The sequence below is a fragment of the Copadichromis virginalis genome, linkage group LG2 (assembly GCF_057382275.1).
Source record: "Copadichromis virginalis isolate Kocher_CV1m ecotype Utaka linkage group LG2, C_Virginalis_male_GT1.1, whole genome shotgun sequence".
NCBI classification, from domain to species: Eukaryota; Metazoa; Chordata; class Actinopteri; order Cichliformes; family Cichlidae; genus Copadichromis; species Copadichromis virginalis.
This window is the reverse complement of record NC_140619.1, coordinates 22,710,802-22,738,226: the sequence shown is the minus strand read 5'-3', so window position 1 is coordinate 22,738,226 and position 27,425 is coordinate 22,710,802. Positions and strand designations below refer to the sequence as shown.

The window sequence follows — 27,425 nt, the reverse complement described above, 5'->3', positions numbered from 1 at the left end:
AAGCTTCTTAATCTTCGGAGTGAAGACTGAGAGAGAGCACGCCAAAACTCCGCACAGTAACATCTTGCATCCCAACGGCATACCCAGTCAGGATGCTCTATAATACAGCCTGCACTCATAGAGTAATGTAAGAAGAGGAAGTTAGCAAACAGAAAAAAGGACAGTGCGAAAGACTCAGCAAAGATAACACAGTATGATAAACAATGAAAATAATTATTTGAAAGCACCACAGAATCACTGGGAGCTTCGCTGTATTATATTTCAGTATAAGCTGGTTATCCCCTAATTTATGTGTTGAACTTTACAAACGTTGCAAATTGATGCGTGTAAAATGTACCAAAGGACAGAAAATGTATTTAAATTTCTTCAGAAAGGACTTCAACCTACACTTAATGTGGGCCACAAATGAATCATAATTATAAATATAACTATAATAGAATAAATGATAGAACAATAAGCACTTACAGGTCTTGTGCTCATTCTATGGACTCTCCCCTCGTGTGCCTCACAGTGTTTGGGTACACGGACCAAAATCAATCAAGTCAATCAATCCAGATCATTATGGCTCACTTTTTGACCAGTTTTCAAAAGTATTTATTTTACTAATTAATATATTACACATGTGTATTATTATTATTTGCTATGCACATTATTGAGAGCCCTGTTGTGCAAAGCTTAATTAATTGTGATCATGAATACGTGAGTTTACATGAGAATAGCTGATGTAAGGTTTTATCTGACGATAAAGTGAAAATATCCTTATGAATGTGTGTTACTTTGGGAAGTACAGCCCAGTTAAATGGAGGGAAATTAAACTGATTGAAGAGATGGCGCTGGAGGGCAGCGCAGATGACCTGAAGCTTTCAGTGAAGCCACAACGTGACACAACAGCAGGCGTCGGTTACATTTCCACATGGATTCAGACTAATACACTTGGATAAGTGATGCTCCTCAGCCTGTGGAATGTGGAATTCTTTAATGTTTATAGTCTCTCAACTTGGTGCAGTTCTTTGAAGTTGCTGAAGCACCACTAAACAGACATTTTCAGATGGCACAATATCTGTTTATATGAACTTGATTGCTCACATGAAAGTGAAGGAAAAGTGAAGCCCTCATCAAAACAAGCTGGAATGCAAAGTACAGTTGAATAGCTAAGAATGAATGTGTGATCACTGAAATGACACTACCTTTCATGTAACTTCAGTAAGTGCAGGATTAGAGCTGAATTAATCATTCAAAGATTAAAAAAAGCCCCTGATTAGAGTCTTGAACACCCACACAGCCCCAAGTTCCCAATGATTAATACTGTTAATGATTTGCCTTCAGGTTGAGATTAAAACAGCTAATTTTATCTAGTGTGGTGCTGCCACCAGTCCACTGTAATCACAGAGAGGAGAAAGCAACAGCAGTTTGTTGAGAGGACGCTCGGCCGAGAGCGGTTTATTCGCTTACAGGCGTGAAAACAGTGATCACGTGAGTGACGTGCATGTCGGTGTAACAGTCAAAGCCTGATCTGAAATAAAGAGGCAGCTCAGCTATTCCAATATTTAAACAGAGAGTAGTCTGAAATGCAAACACATTAGTCTGGTTAATATTAAAGCATGTAACTTTTTTTCCCTCAGCACAGCTCTACCCAAAGCATGACATTGCTTAAGAACTCATTACAATAAGTGGAAGTTAAAGGAACAGTACATTTAGTTTCGGTAACTCCATTTATATTAAAGCTCAGGAGTGAAACAAACATATGGCTTTAGCATTTTGCATACGTTTATACAGAGGTCATCCCTGCAAGTGGTGTGAAAGCACTTCTCTGCACCAGCCAAGAAATGATTAACACTGTTAGCTGCCTGTAGTCAAACGGGGGGGAAAGCCACAGTGAGTGTGTTCGGGCCTGCTGCCTCTCTGGAGGATCCTGGAGGGTTTTAGCTGCAGAGCTTTGGGGGCGAGCGACAGGAGGAGGGGAAGCTGATCTGTTCAGGGGGGCTGCAGAGACCACAAAAGGACCAAGTATGCAGGCATATCAGGCTCAGGACAGAACGAGTGACCAAAAAAAATACTTAAGCATTAATAAGAAAACCCTGATTTTTCTTTTTTAAATTAATAAATAAAAGTCAGCAACAATAAATAGCAAAAGCATATAGTTAGACTTGCAGAGTCCTGTAACGCTGGGTGTTAAGTAGCAGGTCACTGTGTTCATTTGACCGCTTACAACGCCTCTTCCATTTGGCTGACCACATCCTCTTCGTGCCACATCCTGTTTATTTCAAAGCTTCTAAGATAGAGCAATAATGTGCTGCAGTGTGCATTAACCCTTCTGTCGTCGCAGAGAGGAGACGCTGCTGATCCACACTGTAAGACATGCACTGGTGCTGGGACCTGCACCTGCTGACAAAACAGAGAGAAGAGAAAAAAGTAACCATGAAACCAAATCGCATTAAGGGAGCATTAAGACAATTCAGTGTTTCCCTCTGAGGAACAAAAACCTTCTCTTAAAAAAGGTCATGGAGCTCAGTGAAGCAGCAGTCCTGCAAGTATGTAGAGAAGAAAAAAAATCAAGGTCTTTTGAAGTATGATGTAAGTTTAGTAGAGTAAATTTTTAGCACAGGCTCTGTACACCTATTGAGCACAACACTGTGCCCAGCTGCCTAATATCATGTTTGTGCCCCTTTTGCTGCCAAAACATCCCTGACCCATCGAGGCACGGGCTCCACTAGCTGTGGTATCTGGCACCAGGATGTTAGCAACAGATCCTTTCAGTCCTGTAAGTTGAGATGTGGGGAATTTGGAGGCCAAGTCAACACCTCAAACTCATTGTTGTGCTCCTCAAACCATTCCAGCAGACATTACCCACAACCTAACAGTGCCTTCACCAGCTCACCTTATTCCTATAGAAGCATTTCCATACACAACAAACTGTGATGCTCTGTGTATTCTGACACCTTTCTGTCAGAACCAGCATTAAGTTTCCAGCAGTTTGAGCTACATGAGCTCGCCTGTTGGATCGGATCATGCGGGCCAGCCTTCACTCCCCGTTTGCATCAGTCAGCATTGCCTGTCCATGACCCTGCCAGCGGTTCACCACTGTTCCTTCCTTCCTTTAGTTTCTTCCTTCCTTTTCTTCCTTCCTTCCTTCCTTTTTTTTTTTTAATCAGAGATCAGATTATTATGCCCTCTCCTGCGAGGTTCCTTTGAAACATGTATACAGCTTTAAACTGCACTGCTCACTGCTCATGTATGCAGGCCTAAGCCGGTATCTGGTGGCAGTTGTTCAGGCGTTAATATTACAGTGAAACTTAATGCTGCCGACGAGGACAGCGTGGGCTTCAAACACATCTCCAAAGACTGTGTGCTGTTGTAGTGCAGTTTTTAATCCTTTGTATTTTGTCCCATTCGTCAGTGAACGCTGACACCGTGCAAAAAGCTTTTACCTATTTGCCTGAAAGCTTCTTCTTCATGCAGGATTTGAAAGAGACAAACTTTTCCTCCACTCGGACGCCCTGTGAATTATGTGCGAAAGGGGAAAGAAAGAGAAAGAAAGTCAGTTTGATTTGAAGAGAAGCCACTAGATGGCAGTATAGTGCCATATAAAGCTCAACTCTTTGAGTTGTGTTTCAGTGACAAAATGCAGCAGGAGTGTAATTTAAACATTACTATGTGGTGTATCTAAGGATACTGCAAGCTAAAGAAAAATGGCACAAAATCAGCCTTTACTTAAAGTCAAAATTAAGCAGAACACATGACGATTTTGTTACTAGAAGCTGATCAAGTAGAGGAAATTAGTATCGCTGAATGTAAACATGCATATTTGAGTTCTTAATTAAACCGTATTTTCCTGTTTGACTCTGATTTATGTGCTCACCTTTGAGCCCATTTGCACTGACAGAGAGAGTTAAAGAAAAAAAAAGCAGAAAATAGATCAATAATGCATAAAAGCCCTCAGCTGTCCTACCCCAGCACGGCGGTGCAGCCGGTCCTTCATGACGCCAACAAACTCCCTGTGGCTGAGCTTATTGTCGTGGTCCTCATCGAAGATCCTGAAGACAGTGCTGACCAAGTGGGGGGTCAGTTTGATGCCGGTGGCCACGTACACCGCTCTGGCAAATTCCTCTGCAGATGACACATTATCACATGTGTATTACCAATGTTAACAGTATCAAACATCAGTATCAAGCTTTGGATCCTCGCAATTATGTGGATCGTACTTTGATACCATCCACCTAAACATTGCTGCAGTCCTGCCACGCTCCATGATTCCCCGGATCTCCGTCCAACTAAGCATCTGTGCGATATGTCAGACCAAGGACACGAGGCACCCTCAGAAGGCCTTATTTATGCCCTGAGTGGCTCCAAGCTGTTTTCGTGGCACCATCACCATATTAGGTTGGTGAATCTAATGCTGTGGTTGGTCAAAGGAGCAATATTATAAATATTAAAGCTCTCTCAACTTTTAAATGAAAGTCAGAGCGGTTAATTTATTCATGAAGAGCACAACTCAGACTGGTGGAGGAATTTACGACACTCTGTGCAACAAATAAATATACTTCTATTTTAATCGAATGGATTTAAGACTCGAGTTCTACACAAAGCATCGAATCACATTTTAAACAGGAGCAGCTAAAGCGCAGGCTGAACACTTCAGTCAAAGTCACCTATGAGTCAAAGGTCATCGAGCCCATCATCTCTGACCAGCCTCACAAAACTGCCTGTAGCTGCATGGGAGCAAATCCCTGCAGGCAGGTAACCTGCTGCACTGGAGGCTGCTTGAGCAGTTGTAATCTGTTAATACACTCACATGTAGATTCAGTGTTCAGGTGTGGATTTACTTTTTCTGGCTCTAGCTAGATGATGGTACCATTTTTTTTCAGATCTGTTAACGGTAATGATGCTAAGGAGACGTTTAAACTCTGCACTTTTTGTCTCTTTTTACAAACATAAAGAAATTGAACATTAGAGTTGGAATAATCATAAACTGTAGTTATATCACAGATTTCGACGTCATGCGACAGACTGGCGACCTGTCCAGGGTGTACCCTGCCTCTCGCCCTGAGACAGCTGGGATAGGCTTCAGTCCTCCCGCAAGCCTGAAAAAGGTTAAGCGGAAGAGAATGGATGGATGGATTTTTCTCGACTTAAAACTCTTCATAATTAGTCCAGGTAGACTACGAAATGGTTGGTCTTTTCTATAGAAGTTTAGAAGTTGTGTTTTTGGTTTTCCCCCATGAGTCAGAGACAGACAGCAAGAAGTCAGAGACACAAAATAAAACTAAAATCACTTTAAAAGCACCTTCTGTCCATGCATCCACAATGTGAGACGTTACCTTGCCCAGTTGAGCGGTTGGCAAAGTTGTACATTTGCATGGCGATGGTAAAATCCTCCAGGTTGTTAAGGAATTGGAAGAAGGACCGAAACTCCTCAAAAGTGATTCCCTGCACAGGAATAATAACCAAATAAAAAAGGCAAAGCTTTTATTCACGGACACGATACCGCCAAGACACGTAAAGCAAACAAGACACATGTGTCAACACTCCGGCACCGTGTGCTAAAATTCACACAATGTGTAATCTGCTTTCTTTCATCTGGTGGGGAATCCTTTAGTGTGTGTGGGACCTTGGAGTCATCAGATAGATAACACACCCAAACAGACAAAGTATACATTGCTGGATTTTCCCTGTGCGGTATGGACACGCTGAGCTGTCAGCAGTGGGTGAGGAAGGGGGGGAGGATCATCGCTTTTGGGAAGAGGTCAGGCCGTTTGCAGACTTTTCTAAAGCAGATTAACCTGATACTTGAATAAACAAAAACAAAAGTGATGAATCCCCAAACATCTCAGGCTTGGCTGATGACTATAACACTGAGCCCATTGATGTCCACTCAACCATCCTGCAGCTACTAGCTGCTTCTCTCGCCGGGGGCCCAGCCAAACAGACAACACACACAGCCGAACAAATGGAGTAATGACTAATCTGTGATGCTTTGCTGTTTTAACAATGTGAGAGCCATAAAATATCTCTCAGCGTAATGATGAGACCCACTTGATTATCAATGGAAATCTAGCAACAGGCTACTCCAGTTGGCTGAGGAGCTGCTGGCACCTTCTCATGCGGGTCAGCGTGCCAAGAGGAAAAACAAATTCAAGCCAAAATGAGGCTGTTTCACTCAACAGCTAATTCACAGAGCGGCATTAAAAGGAAGAGATGGGTGAAATGCTTCCATGTTCATGTAAACCAATATCTTCGCAGACTACTTCGGGATTAAAGCCCCACATCACCACGCGAGGATCCAAACTTTGTCTTTGTAGAAGAATCGTGATTCTACAGAGCATCTAGTGAAAAGTCTGCATAGCTTTTGGAAATCCCCTCCGACTGCTGGAGTGATGCAGTGTTATGACTTTTGCAGTTGTTTTTATTGGGGTTTAGCAATTTTGAAGCTTTGTGTTTTATTCGGGCCACACAGAAGTGGGAATTCTTTCATTTTGGGAATTTAACAGGACGGCCACAATATTTTGTGGCTTCACAAGGTCTTATCTTGTCTGATGTAGTAGTTTGCCAATTAGCAGCAACACATATCTTCCATTTAGGATAGAGAGTATACTGGACTATAGGGGCGATATCATTCCCATGCATATTTAAGTGCAAACTGAGTTGAATTAAACTAACCATCTTCAAGCTAAAGTTTGGCACAAAAAAATGTCAACCCTCTTTTCTTATACTCAGCAGCTAATTACAGTGAAATCCAGTGAAATGCAGAAATTCTGAGCTGCGGCTGCTGCTGCAGAAAAACAAAGTCAATGCACAGTTGCCAAAAACTGCACTTCCCTGTGTGGCCACTTGAGGCTCCAAAAGCAAGCCGACTCATGGGCATCAGGGGGGACAATGTATACAACCTGCTGCAAAAATTATTTGGTCATTATAGCTAAGTCTACAGCAGCCAGGCAATTTAAGAAAACACAAGCAAATAGACAAAATGCTGCAAAAGCACACAAAACACAATGTTTCGGTTTCGGTGTTTTGTTGGCTTTTCATTGCTTTTGCTGGTGTTTTCTCAGGCTGCAGTGCGTTTGACCTCTCAGGGCCACCGTATATTTACCCCTTCATAACAATTGTACTGACTATGACATGCATATAACTCAACTCTTCCAACTAAATGAAGGTTAAAGGTTTTGTGACAGCATGAATAAGACCACGGCCTTTATCATGCTGTATGATGAAGGGCATGGACACATGAATATGGTATTTTATTTTATTTTTTAAAGGTGCAATACTTTAAACTTCGGGTGACATTAGAGTTTTCAGTCATACAGGCTATGATGAAAATACAGATGTACTTCTTAAATTCATTGTTAGGAAGTAGGGGGATACTTTGCGAGTATACTGGTGGTATTGGATTATATTATACTGTAGGTTAAACCTCGTTGTTTGAGTAATGTTCAAAGGGAAATTGAAGGTAAAAGCGCACCTTTTCATCTGGTATACTGTGACGCATGTTCTCCAGATACCCGCTAACATCCTCGACATTGGTGTAGCGAAGGAGGACCTGAGCAAAATCTTCCTCGCCGATGGTGGGCATGCCTTTGGAGTAGGAGAGGAACTCTATCTCAAGCACCTCTGTCTGCAGGTTGTCCATGAACCTGAAGGAGGGAGACAGACGGCAGCTGCTGACAGGAAACGCCATCGCCAGAAGCTTGGTACAAAGGAATACTTAACATGGTCAATAACAAAACCACTAACTGTCGGTGGGTTAGTACGGTACGGTATGAAAATGATTAATGGCCGTATAATAGCATCAGATAATGATTTTTTTTTTCCAGGGACATCGTCATTAATCACCGAGCAAGCAACGGGTTTCTCGACTCACTTGTAAAAATCCTCAAATTTCAACTCAGCTTTGCCTTTTTTCCCAAAGAAATGCACCAAGAGTGTGGTCTCCGATTTTAAGTCCACGTTCTATGAGAGGGAACAAAAGTTCACAGCATTAACACACAGATTTAGCTACAGACTGCAAAACCACACAATGCAACAAATCCCACTGATTACTGCAACCATTAAAGCAGAAACAAAGTTTCAACAAAACTTCCCATCCAGCTGTCAGGTTCAGCTTTTGAATGTTCCAGATTCAGCTCGACTCAGAATTAATTAATTCTCCTTTTTAACAAACGTGTGCCATGCAACAGAACCATCAGCCATGCCACGCTTTTTCCTGTCGACGCGCCATTTAAAAAATTCACACCACTGATTAGACAGATGCGTAAGTGGAGAGCGCTGTGCTCCCTAACACATTATTGTCAGATTCCAGCAGAAGCATCAGGAAACTGAGGATCATGCACAGCATCGTTTTTGTGATTATTTAGCAAAACAGCTAAAAAAAGTGCCCGGCTACCTCGGTGAGATCAGAAAACAGAACTTGACTCGTGCCACGTCTGAGAACATCCCACATGCCTCGGGCAGCCACATGCTGACCGTCTTTTTTTAGAACCTGTGGTAGCAATCGAAGCACAGCTGTTAGAAGACATAACACATCTGGTTCGTGTCACCAAGAGAAGGGGAATGGAAGGTGGATGAACAGACTCAGACGGTACACGGCGTTACAGGCGGGAGGATCGAGGAAACAGAGCGAGATGGAGAACTGGGCAGGCATACAAAAAAAAGACAGACAGACAGGTGAGCTGAATACCCACAGAGACAACGGGGACAGACACATGCAGAAACAGCGCGGGGCTGACACCTGCGTATCCGAGAGGCTGATCGGCCCTGACATGAGCCTGCGCTGCAGCGATGCATGCAGCCTCTTGGCAGGGATGTCGAGCCAACGTGGCTAACACATGTCCAAAGCATGCGAGGTGTAAGACCTGGAGGAGGATTCATGCCGGGTCAGCGCTGAAACTGAATCCGACAATATGTCATCGTTTGATGCTACACTGCAAAGTAAATGCAGGCAATCAAACACCTTCCATCTCCAGAACTGTAGTGTTTTTTTGCCCCACGTCACATCCACTGCTCGATGCTTACTGGAAGCCACTCTGCTGTATTTTTCTCAACGAGCTCGGGCGGCTTAGATCTTTGATTAACGGATAATTACCATTATTACAGTTTACACTTCTTCCTTAGCCTTCCCAGCTGCCGCGGAGCGACTACAGCTGCTCCAGAAAACATTTTCTCCTTACTGATGTGCAATAAAAAAAAAGAAAAAAAAGATCACAGGAAACCAGTCTTCTGTTTAGTGAAGAAAAACAAATGTAACTCCCACTTATGAAACAAAAGATGTTGGTCCCCTCTCATTCTCATTGTTTATTATTTCAACCCATCGTTTCTTGAGCCTCAAGGCCTCTCAAGTCCCGACATCACCTCCCTGAAAAACAAAAGTATTGCAAAAACCAACCAGAAGCAGCCAGCTGCTGCTGACACGTGTTCTTAAGTGTGGCTTGCTTCATTTCATAATATTTATTTATCTTATTCAGTTCTTTTTTTCATCTCTCAGGCCCGAGGGAGAAAGCGAGACAGCTGATAAAACAGCTCTTCGTCTACGCCTCAGTGCTTCTTAGCAGAGAGGGAGATGTACGGCATGATCCCGCAGCTAATTACGGAACAGCTCTTTAATGCTGGCCGCTGTTCCCATCTCATCCCATGAAAAGACTCTGAAACACTTGTAATTAGAATATGCTGGGGAAAGCCCAACCGCAGCACTCAAGACGTGCCTGTTATGTCTTATTGAAAAGGTTTGACTTTTGAACTCTGTGCAGGAAAGACACCTACAGTAAAGCAGAGGGAATCAAAACACACAAAAAAGAAAGAAGAAGAAGACACACCTACAGGTAAAGTGTTCAAACAGCGCTCTGAGTTAGCTGCAGGCTCTCCTACGTGTTTGCAGAGCGGCTTTCACAGTGCTTCTGCTGCTCCCGTCTGACTGGCATCTTCATGGTCAAACCCATCTCTAAAGGTAACCTGAGCCTAAATACCACTCCTCAAGAAACTGTAAAAATAAAACATGTGGGTCCAAGCAAAAGCGGTGTCAGTCTTCAGGTAAGAGCTTTTTGAAGTGAAATCTCTTGCCCAACACTGACAAAAGGCGAGTACATAAATCATCTGAGCTGCACCCCTCCTGCTTTTGCCACACACACAAATATGAGATAATTCTAAAGCACAGAGTGAGGTATTTCGGATTTCACTGAATGTGAAGTGAGGTTATCTCGGACAAATACGGGTGGTGTCAGCCCCTCAGAAACATGTATATTTCCTATGATAACTCAGGTTAAGGAGACCACATTCCAGAAAGCGTGCAAGAAGAGGCACCGTTTACAGGCTACATACGCTGCGAGCCTGGGATTTGTGATTTCCGTAAAGCTGCAGGCTCTGAAATGCAAAAGAAAAAAGACGACAGGTGAATTAGTGCAGAGCTTATAATTCACAATGTATTTTAAAACAGGAAGACAGCTGGAAAAGACATCAAGTCGAGACAGCGTATCTGACAATGGTCCCAAATTACTGTTAAGCCTTATAAACGCATGCACAGCCAGCCCATCCTGATCTAGAGAATCCATTCTAATGATCTTTTTGATAGTTATACGGGCGCAATTTTAATTCAAGGCCGTCCAGAGATGCTAACGTTTGTCCCAGCAGAATAAGCTCCTCTATGCTGCGTTCTTATGAGATAAGACCTCAAAGAGTCGCTCTTATCGCTCTATTGAGCTCGCCCTGTTTACATCCACCTGCATGCAGTGTAAGACAACTCCAAAAAGATGAAAGCCTTAGGCATGTTTTACCCTGTATGACCACCGTCACCTCTGTGCAGCGAGTTTTCTCTCTAGGATTACTGCAAGTGTCTCAAGCGAGCACAGACCCACACAGTCTGATCTGACCTCAATGTTGAGATTCAGACTGATGTCTTTAAATCTGCATTACTTCTTTTCTTTTTTTGGCACTAATGCGGGAAACAGAGCAGGCAGTAAACATGCCGTCTCACCAGCTTATTAAGTTCATATGAGAAGAAGACTGACAACATTTCATTGGAGGTTTCTGAATGTAAATCAATCATTCATTCTCCTTTCAGCTCTGATTTTGGCCTCCACCACCTCCTCAGGGACAATATGGCTCTTTAGCTGCAAACTATGTTCTGCTCTAAGGGGGCAGCATTCGTTGGATTTCTAAAAGCTCTTTTTTTCTTAGTTGGAAACAGTTAAAAAGAAGCTGTTGTAGCCCATAAAAAATAGCTAAATATATAAAAATTATGTTTTGTTTCAGCTCTGTCAGTTCACACCAATTCCCAGTTTGTGGTCAAAGCGCGAAAATGCACTGAATAATGAAGGAATGAAAACTGCAGTTCCTCAACGGCCATATGAGGTCATTAACAGTAAACTCCCTGTTAAAATGGCCAACTTAAGTAATGCTAGCAACACTTTTCTAGTGTTGCAACTCAAACCGGTGGCTGCTGTTTGTTGCTATACTTGTTTGGCATTCAGTTTTATCTCTACCGTTAGCGTATAACTCTCCAGCTCATTATCGTGTTCAGTTTAAATAAAAATAGCTTAGCTTGAGGCAAATTAGTGGTGGCATCTATCGTTTCCTCAGAACAGCTTTTGTGACACACTGAATTACCACCTTGTTGCATGTTGTTGCCATAGATTGTATGTCAGAGAGAGATGTCAAAAATGTGACTTCACCCACTGGCTAAGTCCTTCAAAGTGGGCTTCAGTGTGGAGCCAGAAATGAGCACATCTTGAATACTGAGCTATTAGTTTAGTTCACTAGCACCTCAAGGCCCTTTATATTGTAAGGTAAAGACACTACATTAATAGAGAAAAAACTGCAACAATCAGATTACTACCCCAACCACCAACATGAGTAAGTATTCTGTGACAGCGGGAAGGAAAAACTCCCTTTTAACAGGAAGAGACCTCAGTCGGAAACACACTCAGGGAGGGGCTGCCATCTGGGCTGATGATTTGCAAGATATCAATAGACTGTGTCCAGTGTGTGCACAGAGACAGGAAAAGGTGTTAAATTAACCCCACAGCAAGCCTCATTGCTTTTCTGATAAGCGCATAAAAAAACAGATCCAGACCTCCAATAGTTCCTATATGATAAGTTGCAAACTTTGTCACAGTGTTGCTTGTGCAGACGGCATGCAGCATGCTTTTCAGGCCTTTTCTGGTGAATCCAGGCTGATGAAAAAAACCATTAGAGCCACTAAAAAAGGATTTAAGCTCATACTTGCTGGTCCTGTCTTTGCATATCTTCAGTAATGTCTTTTCTGTCCTTCTTCTTACGGAAAATTTCTTCCAGCTAGGATAGAACATACCATATATTAAACATCAAATCCATGTGATTAAATCTGATAAATAATGGTGATTTCCATACCACCAAGAACTCCCTTTTGTCCACCATTTCATTTCCATCTGCGTCAAACATGTTGAAAGCAATCCTGAAGCCTGCATGGGGCTCTAGAAGCAAACACAATGGATTTACGTCAGACAGGCGTCTTTATATTGCTTTTTTAAAATATAAATTTTAAAGATAACAGAGTAAATCAGTTCAAAGGTATGCTGACTTGTTAAAATGCAGAGCAGGAAGAGGTACTCTGTATAACTGATGACACCTAGAACAAAGACAAAAAAAAGAAAAGAGTCAAAACAAGAAACAAAAACCTAAATGTTCCTTTTCACCCTCAAAATGGCATCAAATGACTTAACCAGGTAGCTCAAGGTGTTTGCAGATGTTCAAAGTCATGATGCCGAGATGAACAATCCATCCAAAGAAACAGAGCACGCCTTCAGACACAGGTAATCTCCTCGTGCTTGGCGATAACATCTTAAAAGGTGCCTTTTACTTCATGCTTGGTGTTCCCCTCACACAAACACCAACTTTACAACTGAGCTGACCTATCTGGACACAAACCCAAACAAATTTAAGGCCCGTGGCTTTCTGATCGTGTTTGGGTAACAAGGTGTAATACATTCTCGAGTGATCTGTCACTGATTGAGAATAGCCGATTTGGGCTTTGTGTCGCATCCTTCAGCCCCCTTTGTTGTGTGACACGGTAAAGAGAAGAGTAAGTGTCAGGAGACATCTCAACCAACTAAGGAGGCTTCTCCCTCCTGCCTCTGAAAGCATTCCCAAGCTTTTGTTTGCTCAGGAAGATAGAGAATCGAGGTAAGATAGTTCTGGGTGACTGCTCTGGATGTTATGGGAAAAGAATTCAGGTACGAGGTTTGCTGCAGGGAGATATCTTCAGAAAGAGGAACACTCGAGGAATAAAACCCAACTAGTCAGGAAAGATTTAGTTATTACCGTCTTATGCTTCTCCTTGGAGCTGGAAGCATTTTGCAAATGCACAAACTAAGGTGGGAGAAGATCATCAGTTGTGCATGGGATCAGCCATAAAATCATCGAAAAATATTCTAAAACAAAGCACCCAGCTCTCTCAGTTTGGCAGGTATGACCCTATAATGACAACAGATCTCTACCTTCAAAGCTTTTAAAGCTTAAACAGCTTGAAGACAGGGAAAAAAACTTTTAAGATTCCTGCCATGTCTCACCAATACCACACACCTTCACTCGTGGAGGGAGACCCCCCTTCTCCCTTCAAGCTCAGCCTCTGAGCTCAAGTAGATGTTGTTAGACAATACAAAGAATTCCACAAAAACACTTCATACAGAGTGGCAGTCCCGGAGATGTAATCCAATGCCATTCTTAGGCTTCATCATGTCCGTGGTGATCAGGGGGGTGGCCAGTGGGACATGTCTCGACACAGCTGGTTTCAAACAGCTCCCTCATTCTCAAAAGCAACGCTTTGTTCACAGATCAATCTAGTCCTTTTTTCACTGACAAAGCTGCAACGTTTAACAGCAGGATTAAAAGCTCCAAATCCCAGCATTGGCACTTAGCTAAAGCAACACAGGAGGAGAGCAGAACAGTGAGATCTGATGCTCCACTGCCACGTCTGACCTGCTGCGCTCAGAGTTTGAAGGCCCAGGTGGAAACATTAAAAGGGGACTTTGAGTCACACCGACAACTTCAGTTGGGCTTCGTGTGATCTCACGAAGACCTCAGGTTTGCGGCAGTTTCACAGTCTGCTGTTTTCAGCACATATAGGCTAAAGACGTGCAGAGTGCAGTGTTCATGTGTACGGTTTACGGGCCTCAGGAGCCTGCACGGTGCACACGGTGAAGACTGGGAAGTCACAATGTTGCCGAGTGCGAAGTGACAGATTTCAGTTGAGCTGTCAATGTAAAAACTTAGCACATAAATTCGATAATTTATGCCACCAACAAGAAATCACTACACTTGAGTAGGTGACACCAGAACATTTTAAAAGCTCTAACCTTCTTCATGTTTTAGCTTTTTAATTGTGCATGGTATAATGAGCATAGTGGCTCATAGTGTAGTGGTTTACAAGTGAAAGATCCCACTGTGTGTTTTGCATACTGTAATTAAAAGTAGAGGGCGATCATGGCTCAAGTGTTGGGAGTTCGCCTTGTAATCAGAAGGTTGCCGGTTCGAGCCCCGGCTCGGTCGTTGTGTCCTTGGGCAACACACTTCACCGCCTACTGGTGTTGGCCAGAAGGGCCGATGGCGCGATATGGCAGCCTCGCTTCTGTCAGTCTGCCCCAGGGCAGCTGTGGCTACAACTGTAGCTTGCCTCCACCAGTGTGTGAATGTGTGTGTGGATGACTGGATGTGTAGAGTGCTTTGGGGTCCCTAGGGGACTAGTAAAAGCGCTCTACAAATACAGGTCATTTACCAAAACTTAGGGAAAATCTGTCTTGGTTGCCTTTTCTCCTTCGTATTTGTGACGCTCTGTCTGAAATGTAATACATTCTTCAGCAACCTGTCCTTTCTTTATATTTTATGAGCAAAATGGGAATATTTATTGAAACGTGCAAACATACAGGGAAATATAGTATAAAAGGCGAAAAGAGAGTTTGTACAATTCTAACGAGCTTAAAAGTGAATATTTGTATGATCACCTTTATTCTTCAGTGCAGACTGAACTCTCTTAGGCAGCTTTCTTTTCAATTCTTTAAGTAGTCTTCAGGAAGAGCTCTGAAACATTCAAAGCTCTTCTTTGGATGTCGGCTACCTTCTGTTCCAGGCTCTGTAAAGATGGTCCCACACTGCTTCAATAATGTTGCAGTCCGGGCTCCGGGGAGGCCAGTCCGTCACTGATAGTGTGTTTGTCTATCCAGGTATGGTTTTACTGTGTTGGGAGTATCCCCAGTGTGTCTTTTGTCCTGTCTTACTCCCCTCACATCCAACCAGTCAGCAGATGGCTGCCCCTCCCTGAGTCTGGTTCTGCTGGAGTTAAAAGGGAGTTTTTCCTTCCCACTGTCACCAAGTGCTTGCTGATAGGCCATCATAGGTTGTTTTGACAAGATTCCCAACACCACTGGCCGAAAGCACCTCAAACCATGACAGGGCCTCCACCGTGTTTTACAGTTGGCTGTAGACATTTACTGTTGTACCTCTCTCTCTCCAAAACATTCAAATCAGTCCAGTTCTTGTGTCATTCGGCATACGTACGTCAGCCTTTTGTCCCCGTTTCCCTTCCTTAAGAACGGCTTCTTGACAGCCACTGAGACCATTTCTGATGAGGTTTCAGTGAACAGTAGATGGATCAGCTAAAGGGTCAGATGCATTTCTCAGGTTTTGTCTCAGTTTATTAAAGACATGACTTTTCACATACTAATCAACTGCTGAAGTTAGTTTTTAAGCCTGGGTATTTTTTCATCCACTTCTCAAGTTTCCTTTTATTTTATGGATACAATGTGCACCATGCCAAAATCTTCCAAGTTTTCAGCTAATAAAGGCGCCCAGTGTCCAAAGAAAAACACGAAAGAGAACTGTTGCTCATGACCACTTTAAAAAAAACAAAATTAGAAGAAAGTCTGGCTCCTTGGAAGCAAAATATAAAGAAATAACCTGTGGATCAAGACTTTGGCAAAGTACTGTATATTTACTTGTATATATATAAAACCTTATATATACATGACCTCTCTGCATTGAATCATGTTGTTAATCTCTGGCTCACTTCCACAGCATGTTTTATATCCTGTTTTCTTTCTCTCACCCCAACCAATCACAGCAGATGGCCCCGCCCCTCCCTGAGCCTGGTTCTGTTGGAGGTTTCTTCCTGTTAAAAGAGTTTTTCCTTCCCACTGTCGCCTAAGTGCTTGCTCATAGGGAGTCAAACAATTGTTGGGTTTCTCCTCTGCATATATTATTGTAGAGTCTACCTTACAATACAAAGCGCCTTGGAGTGACCGTTGTTGTGATTTGGTGCTGTATAAATAAAACTGAATTAAATTGAACCAAACAAATAATTTATGTACTTGTGTTTTTTGGAGGTTGGGTCTGTGACCCAGCATTTTTCTGTTATTTTGTATTTTCTTTGCTTATATATTGAGATAACGTTAAGTTCTAGTATTATATTAGTTTGACTTGAGTTTTAGTCTCTTCTATGTCGCCAGATTTATGAATCTTTTCCTAACATTTGTAGCATTTTTAAGTGCTTTTTTTTTTCAAGGATGCTTGTCACAGGCTGCTTACAGTCATAATTATGTAATTTATGAGCTTCCAATAACTTCACCTTTGAAGCATTTTACTACAGACACAAACAAGCCTTGTTGTGTGTACTGTACCATCAATGAGCCATTCCTTCAAGAAAAGGTTATCTAAAAATATATCTATGACATGTTAGCAGACTGATGGAAAGATAAGATAGAAACTACGACCCACGCTTTCTGCTCCAGATTGGCACATGGACAACAGAGCACGCACTGAACGAGACATGGGAGGGCCTTAAAAAATAAAATCTCACAAAGGATTTATGTGTACAGCAGGAACACAGAGAGTGGGTTCTTTACCTCGTTCACGGATATTTCTAAACAAATTAGATGATCCTTTCCAAACAGGTGGGGTATCAGCCAGCATCTTGTCTAATTCCTGCGAGAACAGAAGAAAATCCCTGATCTCACATTCATTTCTTAGCCCTTCAGTGTGATGTATTTGCTGGTGTTACAGTAATTTGAGAGGATTTTACACAGATAAGGAGGCTCTGTGAAGCAGCATCAAGGGCTACAAATGACGGGAAAACTCACCTTTTTCGTAAGGGACTTGCAGACTCTCCTACCTAAACGAAACAAGGCCAACAGTTAGTTGAGTCAAAAGTACAGGACTGGGAAGCACGAGTGAAAACAAATGTTTACAGGGACAGAAATATACGCTGTGTGTTTCCATGAGCACATTCCAGGGGCCAATAAAGCAGAAGATAAGCAGAACACATCATAAAAACACCTGACTGGGAAACTGTGTCGATAACATTGACATTAACCCTCCACCGACACATTTTAAAGCCTCTGTCTGGAATAACGATCCTGCAGATCTTATGTTTGGCAGCACTGAACAGAAAAGCATGGCTTTATTACAGCCACACAATTAACACTAAGCAGCTTCACAACAATAACAAATAGCGTGCCACTACCTTTCTGCCTCCTGTTTACCTTCATCATTAGATGCAGCGATAGAGGCCACACACCTGATGTTACAATCAATCACAGTAAGTCAAGACTGCCTTATCATTACATTTATGGTATCCGTGCTAAGTTGTTTGGTCTCTGTGGGTCCCTGTGACTTTGTTACCACATAAATGAGCCATAAAAGTAAGGTTGCTGGTAAAGATGTCTATCTTTATGCAGGTGTTATGACTGAAAGCACTTAGAGCTGTGTCTAATTGTCCGATGATACTTCGCAGGCCCTCAGCAACAAGGATATTCCGGAAAACAACACCCTGGGGGGGTTTTTTTGTTGCTTTTTTTAAAACTGCTATTAAATCATTGCGTAACTGAAAACAATCGGATGAAGGAGTGGAGATTTATCTGGTAACATGACGGACATGTAATTAAGAAAATGGCAGCTGACAAAAGCAGTTAATTCATTCGCAGAACAACAAAGCTCACGGAGGCCATGCGGCATCTGCTGTGTTTGTGAAGTAAATGGTAGACCAGGTCCTCGTGCACGGATGACAGAGACATCTTTAAATAAATCAAAGTCAGATAAATCTTTAATACAACAAATGTAATCTCACCAGAAGCATTATCGCCTGCTTTTAGGATGCCACTGAACTCAAGAGCCTGCGTTTCACTGTAAAATTAGCATCCCAGTAAATGATAAGGACTTGTCCCCACCCTGTCTTTGTGATCAGCCAAGGAGAAAAAAAAGATGCTGAATTCAAAACTCCATATTTTACACACATCCTGCAGTCTTAACCAGAGAAACTAAATGAGATTCCTTTGCCGAAGTTCCTGACTCCTGAAAAGTCTGATTTCTGGAATGGCACTTTCCGATATGAACCCCTGCGAGACACAATACAGCATAGTTACAGGTGCTAAATGTTGGTCCAACCCTAACCTGAGGCTCCAGGTAGCAGTCAATTGCCACTAAAAGCTATATTAGTATGAAAATAATTAACAAGATTATTGATAAAGGTGGAACGCAAAACCGTGAGATAAAGAGACGACAGTCAAGTAAAGTGTTACGTCCCTCTGCAGCCCAAACTGTCCTCGCACTGATGATGGTGGACTGTTTGGGTGTTGCATGGGCTTAATTAAACACCTGATGAGGTGTGGGTGGAAGCATGCCGGGTTGGCTTGGGAGGATACACCATTTCTTGCTGTCCATCATGCTCTCCTGGATGTGTATTCAAGAGGCTCTGAGGACTCAAAAATGTTGGCTGAATAACGTGAATTAAAAAGCTAAAATATTTCAGCCAACTTAAATGTGCTTCAAGGGCCTGTAACCGTGAACAGTTTTCATAACAGGAAGGTACAATTTCGTGTGGCTTTGTTAAGTATACTAAAGTTATTTTACAAAAGAAGAAAAAGAAAAACAGCTGATTCTTCCATGGAATGAGCACCCGCGCCCTATATTTGAACCTGGTATGTCTGATTATTTTATAAAATGCTTGTTTATTATAAACAAGGCACAGCAGATGGCCCCGCCCCTCCCTGAGCCTGGTTCTGCTGAAGGTTTCTTCCTGTTAAAAGGGAGTTTTTCCTTCCCACTGTCACCAAAGTGCTTGCTCACAGGGGGTCGTGTGATTGTTGGGGTTTTCTCTGTTTGCTTTGATTTATTTTAGGGTCTTTACCTTAAAATATAAAGAGGTTTAATTGATTTTATATAGATAAAATAAGCTGAATTGAATTTTACATTGTGGCTTTATTTACTGAGCTGTAAGAAAAGAACCAAAACTCAATTTTACCATTTATTTCAATGTGCTAAAGCAATACACATAGGTGAACTGAAAAAAGGTTTTTTACTGTCAGTTTCTTGTTCTAAGGTCTCCAAAGGTCCTATTGGCTCAATAAAGGGCAAAGATTTAAAAGCAGTTTATGAATTGTTTGACCGTGTAGTGAAAAAAAGGAGGAAAACACACTCTTTATAGCCCCAAAGGCCACAGTGAAATCTTCAAGCTAATCCTGGCATTTTATAAAGTAGAATAAGTAAGAGATTAATTGACTGGCTAACCATTTGACCCGAGCACCAACACTCATTCCTTCATTCCTTTCAAAGCACATGTGGCACTGTGTTGTGAGCTGGCTGTCAGGAGCTGACTCACTCTTTGGTTCGCTCAGAGTGACCGACTCGATGAAGTTCAGCGGAGTCATGTAGAGCTGTCCCTCGTACTCCACCGAACTGAACAGACGAAATCTGTTTTCATAGGAGGACATGTAGGCATCTCCATCATCCAGACCGTAGGTCCTTGTCTGCAAGCACACACAGACACACATGCGCCATGAAATACTGCAAATCATATCAGTGATTACAGTGTCTGAAAGATGCTTCTTATAAAATCCATGGAAGCTTTTTCTGTCACGAAAAGCCTCGCTCACATGGCACAACAAAGAAGCCCATGCTTTAATTCGGTAATGGGGCGCATGTTATGTCAGCCTTATTTTTCATCCCTGCACAGCAGATAATGTCCCTACAACTGCTCAAACCCAGGCAGATCAGAAGGCCGGACTGGTGAAGACAGAGTGGATCTCTCTGTCAGGTGGCACACCGCCAGGTCCACTGGGCACAGAGCAAACACCCGGGGAATGCGTGCCCCCCTCTGCTTAACCATTAAACCCCCTCTAACCACCCCCGCCTCTCATCAAATATCAGCATGTCCGCCAAACTCTGGTGTCCAGTCTCCTGTGTCCCTGGATCCCCCCTTTATGTGGACACCAGTTGAGCTTACCTCCCTCCTAGCCACAGATATCAAAGAAGCAATCTTTTCGCTGCGTGGAGCCAAGCGAGCACATCACACATGGTTTACGAGTTTGTTTACATCCCCCAATGATCTGTAAAAATCTTGTTAGCATTGTCGACACATTTCTGCGGTGCTGTGTAACAGGACACAATGCACACAGGTTAAACAATTAGAACCAGGCTGCAAAAGTCTGTGTATGAAGCTTATAATTGGTGCTGAAAAGAATGGGTATAAACAGGGGGAGACCTGAATCAGAAACATTTAAAAATCTGCTGAAGTGACAGCAATTACTTGTTTCTTTGGATTTTAATTTATCTATTTATTTATTTTTTGCAGTTGTCCTCTTTGTCTAAATGCTACTAAATACTGTATACTTTCCAGTGTGTTTTAATCCTTTAAAGCCAATATTTGATACATGAATTTGGGGGGTTTTAGATTTCTACATCATCAGTGTGACTCCCCCTGATGTAGCAAATATGACACAAATTAAAACTCATACATGCAAATTAATATTTAATTTTTTTATCAGAAGGTTCACAAAAAGGATTTAATTTTCTGGCAATTACTTCATGTTTTAAAGAAGCTTTAAAGAATTAAAATGACTCCTTTGTGTGTTGTTCTGGTTTACAGCTGCTCAGATGCCATGAATTGTCCTTGCTTTTTGAAAGAAGGCAATGTTGCGCCTGAAAAGCAAAATCACCACAAAGGTTTCATTTACAAAGAAAACATAATATTTTAAAATAACATCCAGTCCTGTTTAGATAAGATGATCACTTACTGGCCACTTTATTAGATACACCTGTCCAAGTTCTTTTAAACACAAATATCTTATCAGCCAATCACATGGAAGCAACTCAATGCATTTAAGCACATAGATGCAGTGAAGAAAACCTGATGGAGTCGAAACTGACCACCAGAATGGGGAAGAAATGTGATTTTTTTTTAAGTGACTTTGAACATGGCATGGTTTTTAATGCCAGATTGGGATTTTCTCACACAGCCGTCTCTAGGGTTTACAGCGAGTGGTCTAAAAAAGAGAAAATATCCAGTGAGCAGCAATTCTCTGGGCAAAAATGCCATGTTGATGCCAGAGGTCAGGGGAGAATGGCCAGATTGCTTCAGGCTGATAGGAAGGCAACAGTAACTCAACACAACCAAGGTATGCTGAAGAGCATCTCTGAATGCACAACACGTCTAAGTTTGAAACAGATGGGCTACAGCAGCAGAAGAACAGAGGCTATAATTCACACCAGCTCACCAAAACTGAACAAGAGAAGGTTGGGGAAAAAGACTCCTAGTCTAATGAGTCTCAATTTCTCAAGAGACATTTGGATAGTAGGGCCACAATTTGGCAGAAACAACATGAAAGCATGATCCATCCTGCCTTGTATCGACAGTTTAGGCTGGTGGTGGTGTGTGATGGTGCAGGGCATATTTTCTTGGCACACTTGGGGCTTGTTAGTAACAACTAAGTATCATTTAAACACTATAGCCTACCTGAGTATTGTATCGATTATACTCATCCCCTTATTATCACAGTCTTGACCTCTTGAACATGACAGTGAGTTCACTGCACTCAAATGGCCTCCACAGTCACCGGATCTCAGTCAAACAGAGCACCTTTGGGATGTGCTGATACAGGAGACTCCTATCGTGGAAGTGAAGCCGACACATCAGCAGCAACTATGTGATGCTGTCAAGTCAACATTGACCAGAACCTCAGAAGAGTGTTTCCACCACCTTGTTGCATTTATGAAACGAAGAATTAAAGCAGCTGTGAAGGTAAAAGAGTGAAACCTGGTAATAGGATGGTGCATCTGACAAACTGATCCGTGAGAGTATAGATAGAGGAAGTATACTGCAGTATATATCGTCATACTACAAGTCATTCAGACCACTTACAAAATGCTAAAATAGTAAATTATAGAAAAGTATTTTAGAAAACACCACACAGAACAAATTCTGATATTAACAAATACACTGCAGCACAGTATCTGGTTACAAATGCAGTCAGGTGTTCCTCTTATGTTGTCCACCACTTAAATCTACACAGCAGTGCGTACACAACATTAAATGTTCAGTCTTGGCCCATAGGCTGTAAGCCAATCAGGCAAAACCTTCAGTCATGGTGGCCACTTGGCCACGCGATCTGGGACGCCTTTTGACCACTTTTTTTTTTGCCATTTCAGCACCAAAGGTCGCGGATAGCTCCTTATGGTAACGACATATAATTATAACTGTCACTTCACGTGCACGAGGCTGTCTTGGTGATCACGTGCTGGGGTTCAGGTTGCTGCTGTTCATTGAAGATAAACTGAGAGTATTTTTAATTTTTTTCCTCTCTCTGTGTGTGTGTGTGTGTGTGTGTGTGTGTGTGTGTGTGTGTGTGTGTGTGTGTGTGTGTGTGTGTGTGTTTACTTTATCGTACCTTATCGGTGGCGGAAACTGATGGCAGCGCCAGATGCATGAGTCGAGCCTCGACGTGGCTCTTCAGTCCGGGGCGCCTACCGACGTGCGAGCGGCAGGAGTAATAATAGTAATAGTAATAATAAGCGGCGCCGGCTGTGATGCTCGCTCCCGCTGCGATAAGTTTCTGCGCTTTAGTCGCCTTTGAGGGTGTTTGAGGCGGTTTCTGCGCCGTGAACGTCTCTGCTTTGGAGCTGAATGAAACGATAAGCCTGCGCAGTGCAGCCATGGCTGTTTACACTATGGTGTCGTAACCGATATCACGCGCACACACAGACAGAGAGAGGGAGAGCAGGGGAGCTCGAGCCGTCTGCTACTCGCGAGCTCGCGAGAAATGCCGTGGGTATTTCAAGTAGCTCGTGGATTAAAGAACGTCAAATTTGTAGGAGTGAAAGAACTGCTGGGGGGGAAACTACACGTAGAGTTATATCTCGTGTAAAAGGTGATGTAAAGTGGTTTATAGTTTATCTTTGCTATTTTTGGTTTTATTTTAAGTGATGCGCGCTCAGTTTAAGCCACCAGCCCACCAACAACTCTCTTTCTCTCTCACTGAGATAAGAGGGGGAAAAGGCCCTGTAAGGGCACGTCTAATCTGACAGCCCCGCCCACTACGAGTCCTGTGGTTTTGCACCTGCCTCTGAGCACAAAACCTCCAGGAGCTCCTTTTACCTGCACTGCAGCGTTCAACGAGCCCCTTACTTACTGAAACCTCCGCCACGGCACAACAGAGGCGCGAGCATCTACTGTGGACAGGTATGCAACATGCGGGCTGTCTGACCAGCAACTGCAGCCCACCTCCAACTGATGAAGAAGGCGCACCTTAAAAAAAACAACCCAACAACAACCCGGAGAAGTCTGTGCAGCCAGTAGCTGAGATTTTCTGAGTGTTTGATGTCAGGGGAAACGAACCCGAGGCTGTGACTGCCACACGGGGACATGTGCTAAGTAACACAGGAGGAGAAGGGACGTAAACATGCAATAAGTGGCAGCCAGGTAGCCTACTACGCAAGAGCGCTCCCTCCGGACCTCCTCTCTGAACTTTACCCGCTGAGCTCGGACGCGATGGCTGCTGCTGGTGGTGGTGCTGCCACTCTGGGAGAAGTTGGAGGCGTCTGGCACGGCATCGACGGTGTCGCACAAGTCGGCTCTCATTTCTTCCTCACGGAGAGCCAGACGCGGCTGGAAGAGCACCTCGTACCTGGGGACAGATTCTCGGATTTAACGCACCTCAAAGGAATTCTCAGGAGGAGGCAGTTGTACTGCAGAACTGGATTTCATCTGGAAATACTTCCGGATGGCACAGTGCAAGGCACGAGGAAGGACCACAGCCGTTTTGGTAAATACTAAGATCATTTTTTTCAAAATATAATTCCACTTGCAGAAAAGTAGTTGAGATTAAACAAATGAGAGGAAGAACGAAAACGCGCCAACAATGGTATTAGAACAGACAGGTTTCGATCTGATTCTGATTATTTACAAATATTAATTGTGGTAATGAACTGAGTTTCTTTGATCGTATTCTTTTATCTCTGCCAGGCTTTACAGAACAACTGTGTTATTCTCCTGCAGGTATTTTGGAATTCATAAGCCTGGCTGTTGGATTGATAAGCATTAAAGGGGTGGACAGTGGACTCTATCTGGGGATGAACAACAAAGGAGAGCTGTATGGCTCTGTAAGTATCATTTCTCTTGTTCCTGTTGCCCAAATCTTTATTTCTCAATTTTTTCCCCTGCGAAAGACTTTTTCATTCCTCTATAATTAATAATCCTAATGAATAACTGGGATGTGTGTTTCTGTTTCCCCCCACATCATGTTGCAGAAGGAGCTCACGGCTGATTGTGTCTTCAGGGAGCAGTTTGAGGAGAACTGGTACAACACGTATTCATCCAACCGCTACAAGCACGGAGACAAAGGGACGCGTTACTTTGTGGCATTAAATAAAGATGGGACACCAAGGGATGGGACTAAATCCAGGCGGCACCAGAAATTTACACACTTCTTGCCCAGGCCTGTGGACCCTGAGCGCGTGCCAGAGCTGTACAGGGATATCCTGGGACACAGCTGAGAGCTGGAGGCCTGGTCCAGATCAGGAATAGATGCTTAAAAAGCCTTGGCAGGCAGTCCTGGGAGCAGAAAGGAAGAAGGAGGGACGCAGGCGGGGATGTGACCGGTCGCAGGCTGGTGAACAGCAGCCCGACCAGCGGGGATAAAGGCATCGGAGAAGGGGGTGGGGGGCCTCTTGTAGGAATGCACGGGCCATCATCTCTCAGCAGCCAGGAGGACAGGCTAGAATGTCTGCACGCTCTGCATGAGGGCGTCATTTGTTTCCACAAAAGTACCTGCGTGGATTAGGAGACAAATAAGAAGCAGGGCTGAACGGTTGTGGAGTATCTCCTCAGTTGGACAGAGATGCCAGCTGGTGTGGAGTCTGTGGGAATCTGTGACATTACAAGATGGTACTACAGTGTCACTCAGAGAGACGTAGCTTGATCAGAAGGACTTTGAAGGAATACAGATTTTTCTTTAATCTCACCTGTCTTTAGACCTGTTTAAAAAAACAAAGTGTAAAAGCTTATTTATTCATTTTAGATACACATATTTATGCTATATATTTATTTATTTGAGAATATATTTTTACAGCTAGAATTGTAACGATAATATAGAAAACAAAAGCCCACTAGAAACTGTACTATAGAAAAACTGACACACTGAACTGAACTGTCATTTATTCAGCTAGTACTAATGACTAAAAAATTATAAAAAAAAAACAATAGCAAATTCTTTGAAAAGATTCCCACATCTGGCATGCATTTTATCATAATGTGATTACTGTGAATTTTTTTTTTTTTTTTTTTTTTTGACACGGCAACTGACACGGGGGTATTTAAATAAAAAAAAAAATAAAAAAAAGGTGTGCTTTACTGGTTAACTTTGCCTCTGAACAGTTTAAACCTGCTTATGAGATCAATGTTGTCTTTCTTTATGGATGCCATTACGCCTGGAGACGAATCATAGACCTGATGGATGCATAAAACTTCAAAGCTTCCCTCCCGAACGCTCCAAACGTAGAGGACATGATCGAAGCCAAATAAAATCTGACCTTTAGCTCGGGTCCTGCCACTTTAGCAGCTGCATAAAAAGAAGAGGTCAGGGCGATAAGGATTAAGAAAGTCCTGCTCACCATTTGAGATTTGTAGCCTTGTTGTCATGTCCTATTAAAGAATGTCCAGGTGGCCAAGACATCTTTAAGAAATTGTAGTCTCTCTTTCTCTCTTTTTTTTCTCAATATGTCTTTATGTTCAAAATATTAATTGCACATGAACATCAAAATAAAACTACATTGCAGTATCTCTTATCTGTACACAGTTTCCTCCATGGTTGGGATCAGATCTGTGTTGAAGCATGAAAGATCAGTCTGTGAACTGTGTGTGTGAGTGTGTGAGCCAGTGGGGTTGTCTTGATATGGATAGTCAACCCTGCTGCCAACTCTCTCCTGTCTACAGAGTGATACTGTGGGACTTTCCCACCTGCACACCTTGAACATCAACTGCTGTCGATTAATGACAGCATCCAGGAGTGGATTATATATCCTGCACGCACGTGGACATCCCCCTGTCCATCCAGTAAACGCACGCAGGCCTATTCCAGCATGTCTTTCTTTAGACACTCAGTTTTCAAACAGGGCTTTGTTCCTGTCTTGTTCCATGTTTTCCAGAGTTTGTCCGTGACTTTGACCTGGAGCTTTTTGCTGTTTTTGTTCCCGACATCTCCAACAATACTAATGTTTCAGTGCAGGCTTTGTCGCCATTGCCTTTGTAGGCACGAAAAGCAGACTTTGTCCAATCTAAGCGCGTAAGCCCTCCCTTTTCACATTTTGAAGGTCATCTCTTTAAACATGCTGGAAATCCTGACTTGTGATACCTGATGCCCAGAAGTGCTCTTTGGCACTTGTTAAACTGGTGGGGTTTTTTGGAGTCAACTTGGCCCCTTTAGACAGATGCTTTTGTTCCCCCCGTTCCTCCTCCTCCTCCAGGTGGTCCACGACTCCTTGCTGAAAACACTTAAACCCCTTCGTCCACACCCACTCTGGAGGGCCGTCTGCCATGCTTAATGGATGCTCCACCGACTTTCATCGCGTCCTCAGCAGCGGCCTTAAAGAGCCCTCGGGAGGGAAAAGCAAATCAAGTTTGTGTGAATGTGTGGGTATGGCATGAGTCCACTGGCAGGTGTGGAAGTCAGTGATCTTCCTCATCTATCTTCACAGTCCAGTCAGGCAGCGCAGGTGTTCCCTCAGCACTCCAGCTCTCACACTCTGATCTCAGGCCTGCTGTTTGTCAGCTGGGAACATGACTTAGCAGCAGCAGCAGAAGGAGGAGGAGGGTGGAAATATAGCCAGCTTTGTTGTCTGCCCCCAATTATCAGAGAGCATAATTTCTATATTTAGAAGGCTGCATTGGGGAAGACAGGGGAGGTGCCGAGAAGCTCACCTGTTGCTTTAAAGCTGTGGCCACTTCTAAGACTGTGTTTGCACAGGGATGGTGCCTGCAGCTTTGTGTCATTGCAATCCTGCAACTATTGATTTCAGGCTCTTTGTTGTTTGTTTATTCCTTAGTAAATTGCTGTGCGCACAAATTATTAGCTGCATGTGTGTTTATGGGCATTACAGCAGAAGTGTAAGTATAGCGTTATCCACTTGATACTTTTAGGCTTTTATCC

The 27,425-nt window shown here is 43.0% G+C and overlaps 2 protein-coding genes across 4 annotated transcripts; one reads left to right on the top strand and one right to left on the bottom strand.

The window, feature by feature from the left end:
- Window positions 1-1,698: 1,698 nt before the first annotated feature.
- Window positions 1,699-22,998, bottom strand: micu3b (mitochondrial calcium uptake 3b). 3 transcript variants are annotated; one of them, XM_085474010.1, is made up of 15 exons: window positions 22,671-22,998; window positions 19,607-19,754; window positions 17,091-17,122; window positions 16,857-16,935; window positions 12,542-12,589; window positions 12,352-12,434; window positions 12,205-12,276; window positions 10,306-10,347; window positions 8,378-8,473; window positions 7,856-7,944; window positions 7,457-7,628; window positions 5,319-5,427; window positions 3,950-4,107; window positions 3,429-3,497; window positions 1,699-2,385 (listed from the first exon to the last, which is right to left on the bottom strand). In XM_085474010.1, exons 1-14 carry the CDS (start codon window positions 22,935-22,937, stop codon window positions 3,429-3,431), a joined length of 1,464 nt encoding a protein of 487 aa, XP_085330136.1. In that variant the 5' UTR covers window positions 22,938-22,998; the 3' UTR covers window positions 1,699-2,385. The 3 variants fall into 3 exon arrangements, with proteins under 3 accessions (XP_085330136.1, XP_085330143.1, XP_085330146.1); XM_085474017.1 differs by having other exon boundaries at window positions 1,699-2,382; XM_085474020.1 differs by lacking the exon at window positions 8,378-8,473.
- Window positions 22,999-23,072: 74 nt separating this feature from the next.
- Window positions 23,073-26,059, top strand: fgf20b (fibroblast growth factor 20b). The gene is made up of 3 exons (XM_085474023.1): window positions 23,073-24,044; window positions 24,278-24,381; window positions 24,529-26,059. The coding sequence occupies exons 1-3, from the start codon at window positions 23,771-23,773 to the stop codon at window positions 24,772-24,774; spliced, it is 624 nt and encodes a 207-aa protein (XP_085330149.1). The 5' UTR covers window positions 23,073-23,770; the 3' UTR covers window positions 24,775-26,059.
- Window positions 26,060-27,425: the final 1,366 nt, after the last annotated feature.

What these genes read in the sequence shown, in the direction of transcription:
- fgf20b (XM_085474023.1), top strand. Translation starts at nt 23,771, where the DNA reads ATGGCTGCTGCTGGTGGTGGTGCTGCCACTCTGGGAGAAGTTGGAGGC. An exon ending in GAAGGACCACAGCCGTTTTG is followed by an intron (nt 24,045 to 24,277) that starts GTAAATACTAAG and finishes ATTCTCCTGCAG; the next exon opens with GTATTTTGGAATTCATAAGC. An exon ending in AAGGAGAGCTGTATGGCTCT is followed by an intron (nt 24,382 to 24,528) that starts GTAAGTATCATT and finishes ATCATGTTGCAG; the next exon opens with AAGGAGCTCACGGCTGATTG.
- micu3b (XM_085474010.1), bottom strand. Translation starts at nt 22,937, where the DNA reads ATGGCTGCACTGCGCAGGCTTATCGTTTCATTCAGCTCCAAAGCAGAG. An exon ending in TAGAAATATCCGTGAACGAG is followed by an intron (nt 12,590 to 16,856) that starts GTAAAGAACCCA and finishes TCTTTGTTCTAG; the next exon opens with GTGTCATCAGTTATACAGAG. An exon ending in ACAAAAGGGAGTTCTTGGTG is followed by an intron (nt 12,277 to 12,351) that starts GTATGGAAATCA and finishes GTTCTATCCTAG; the next exon opens with CTGGAAGAAATTTTCCGTAA.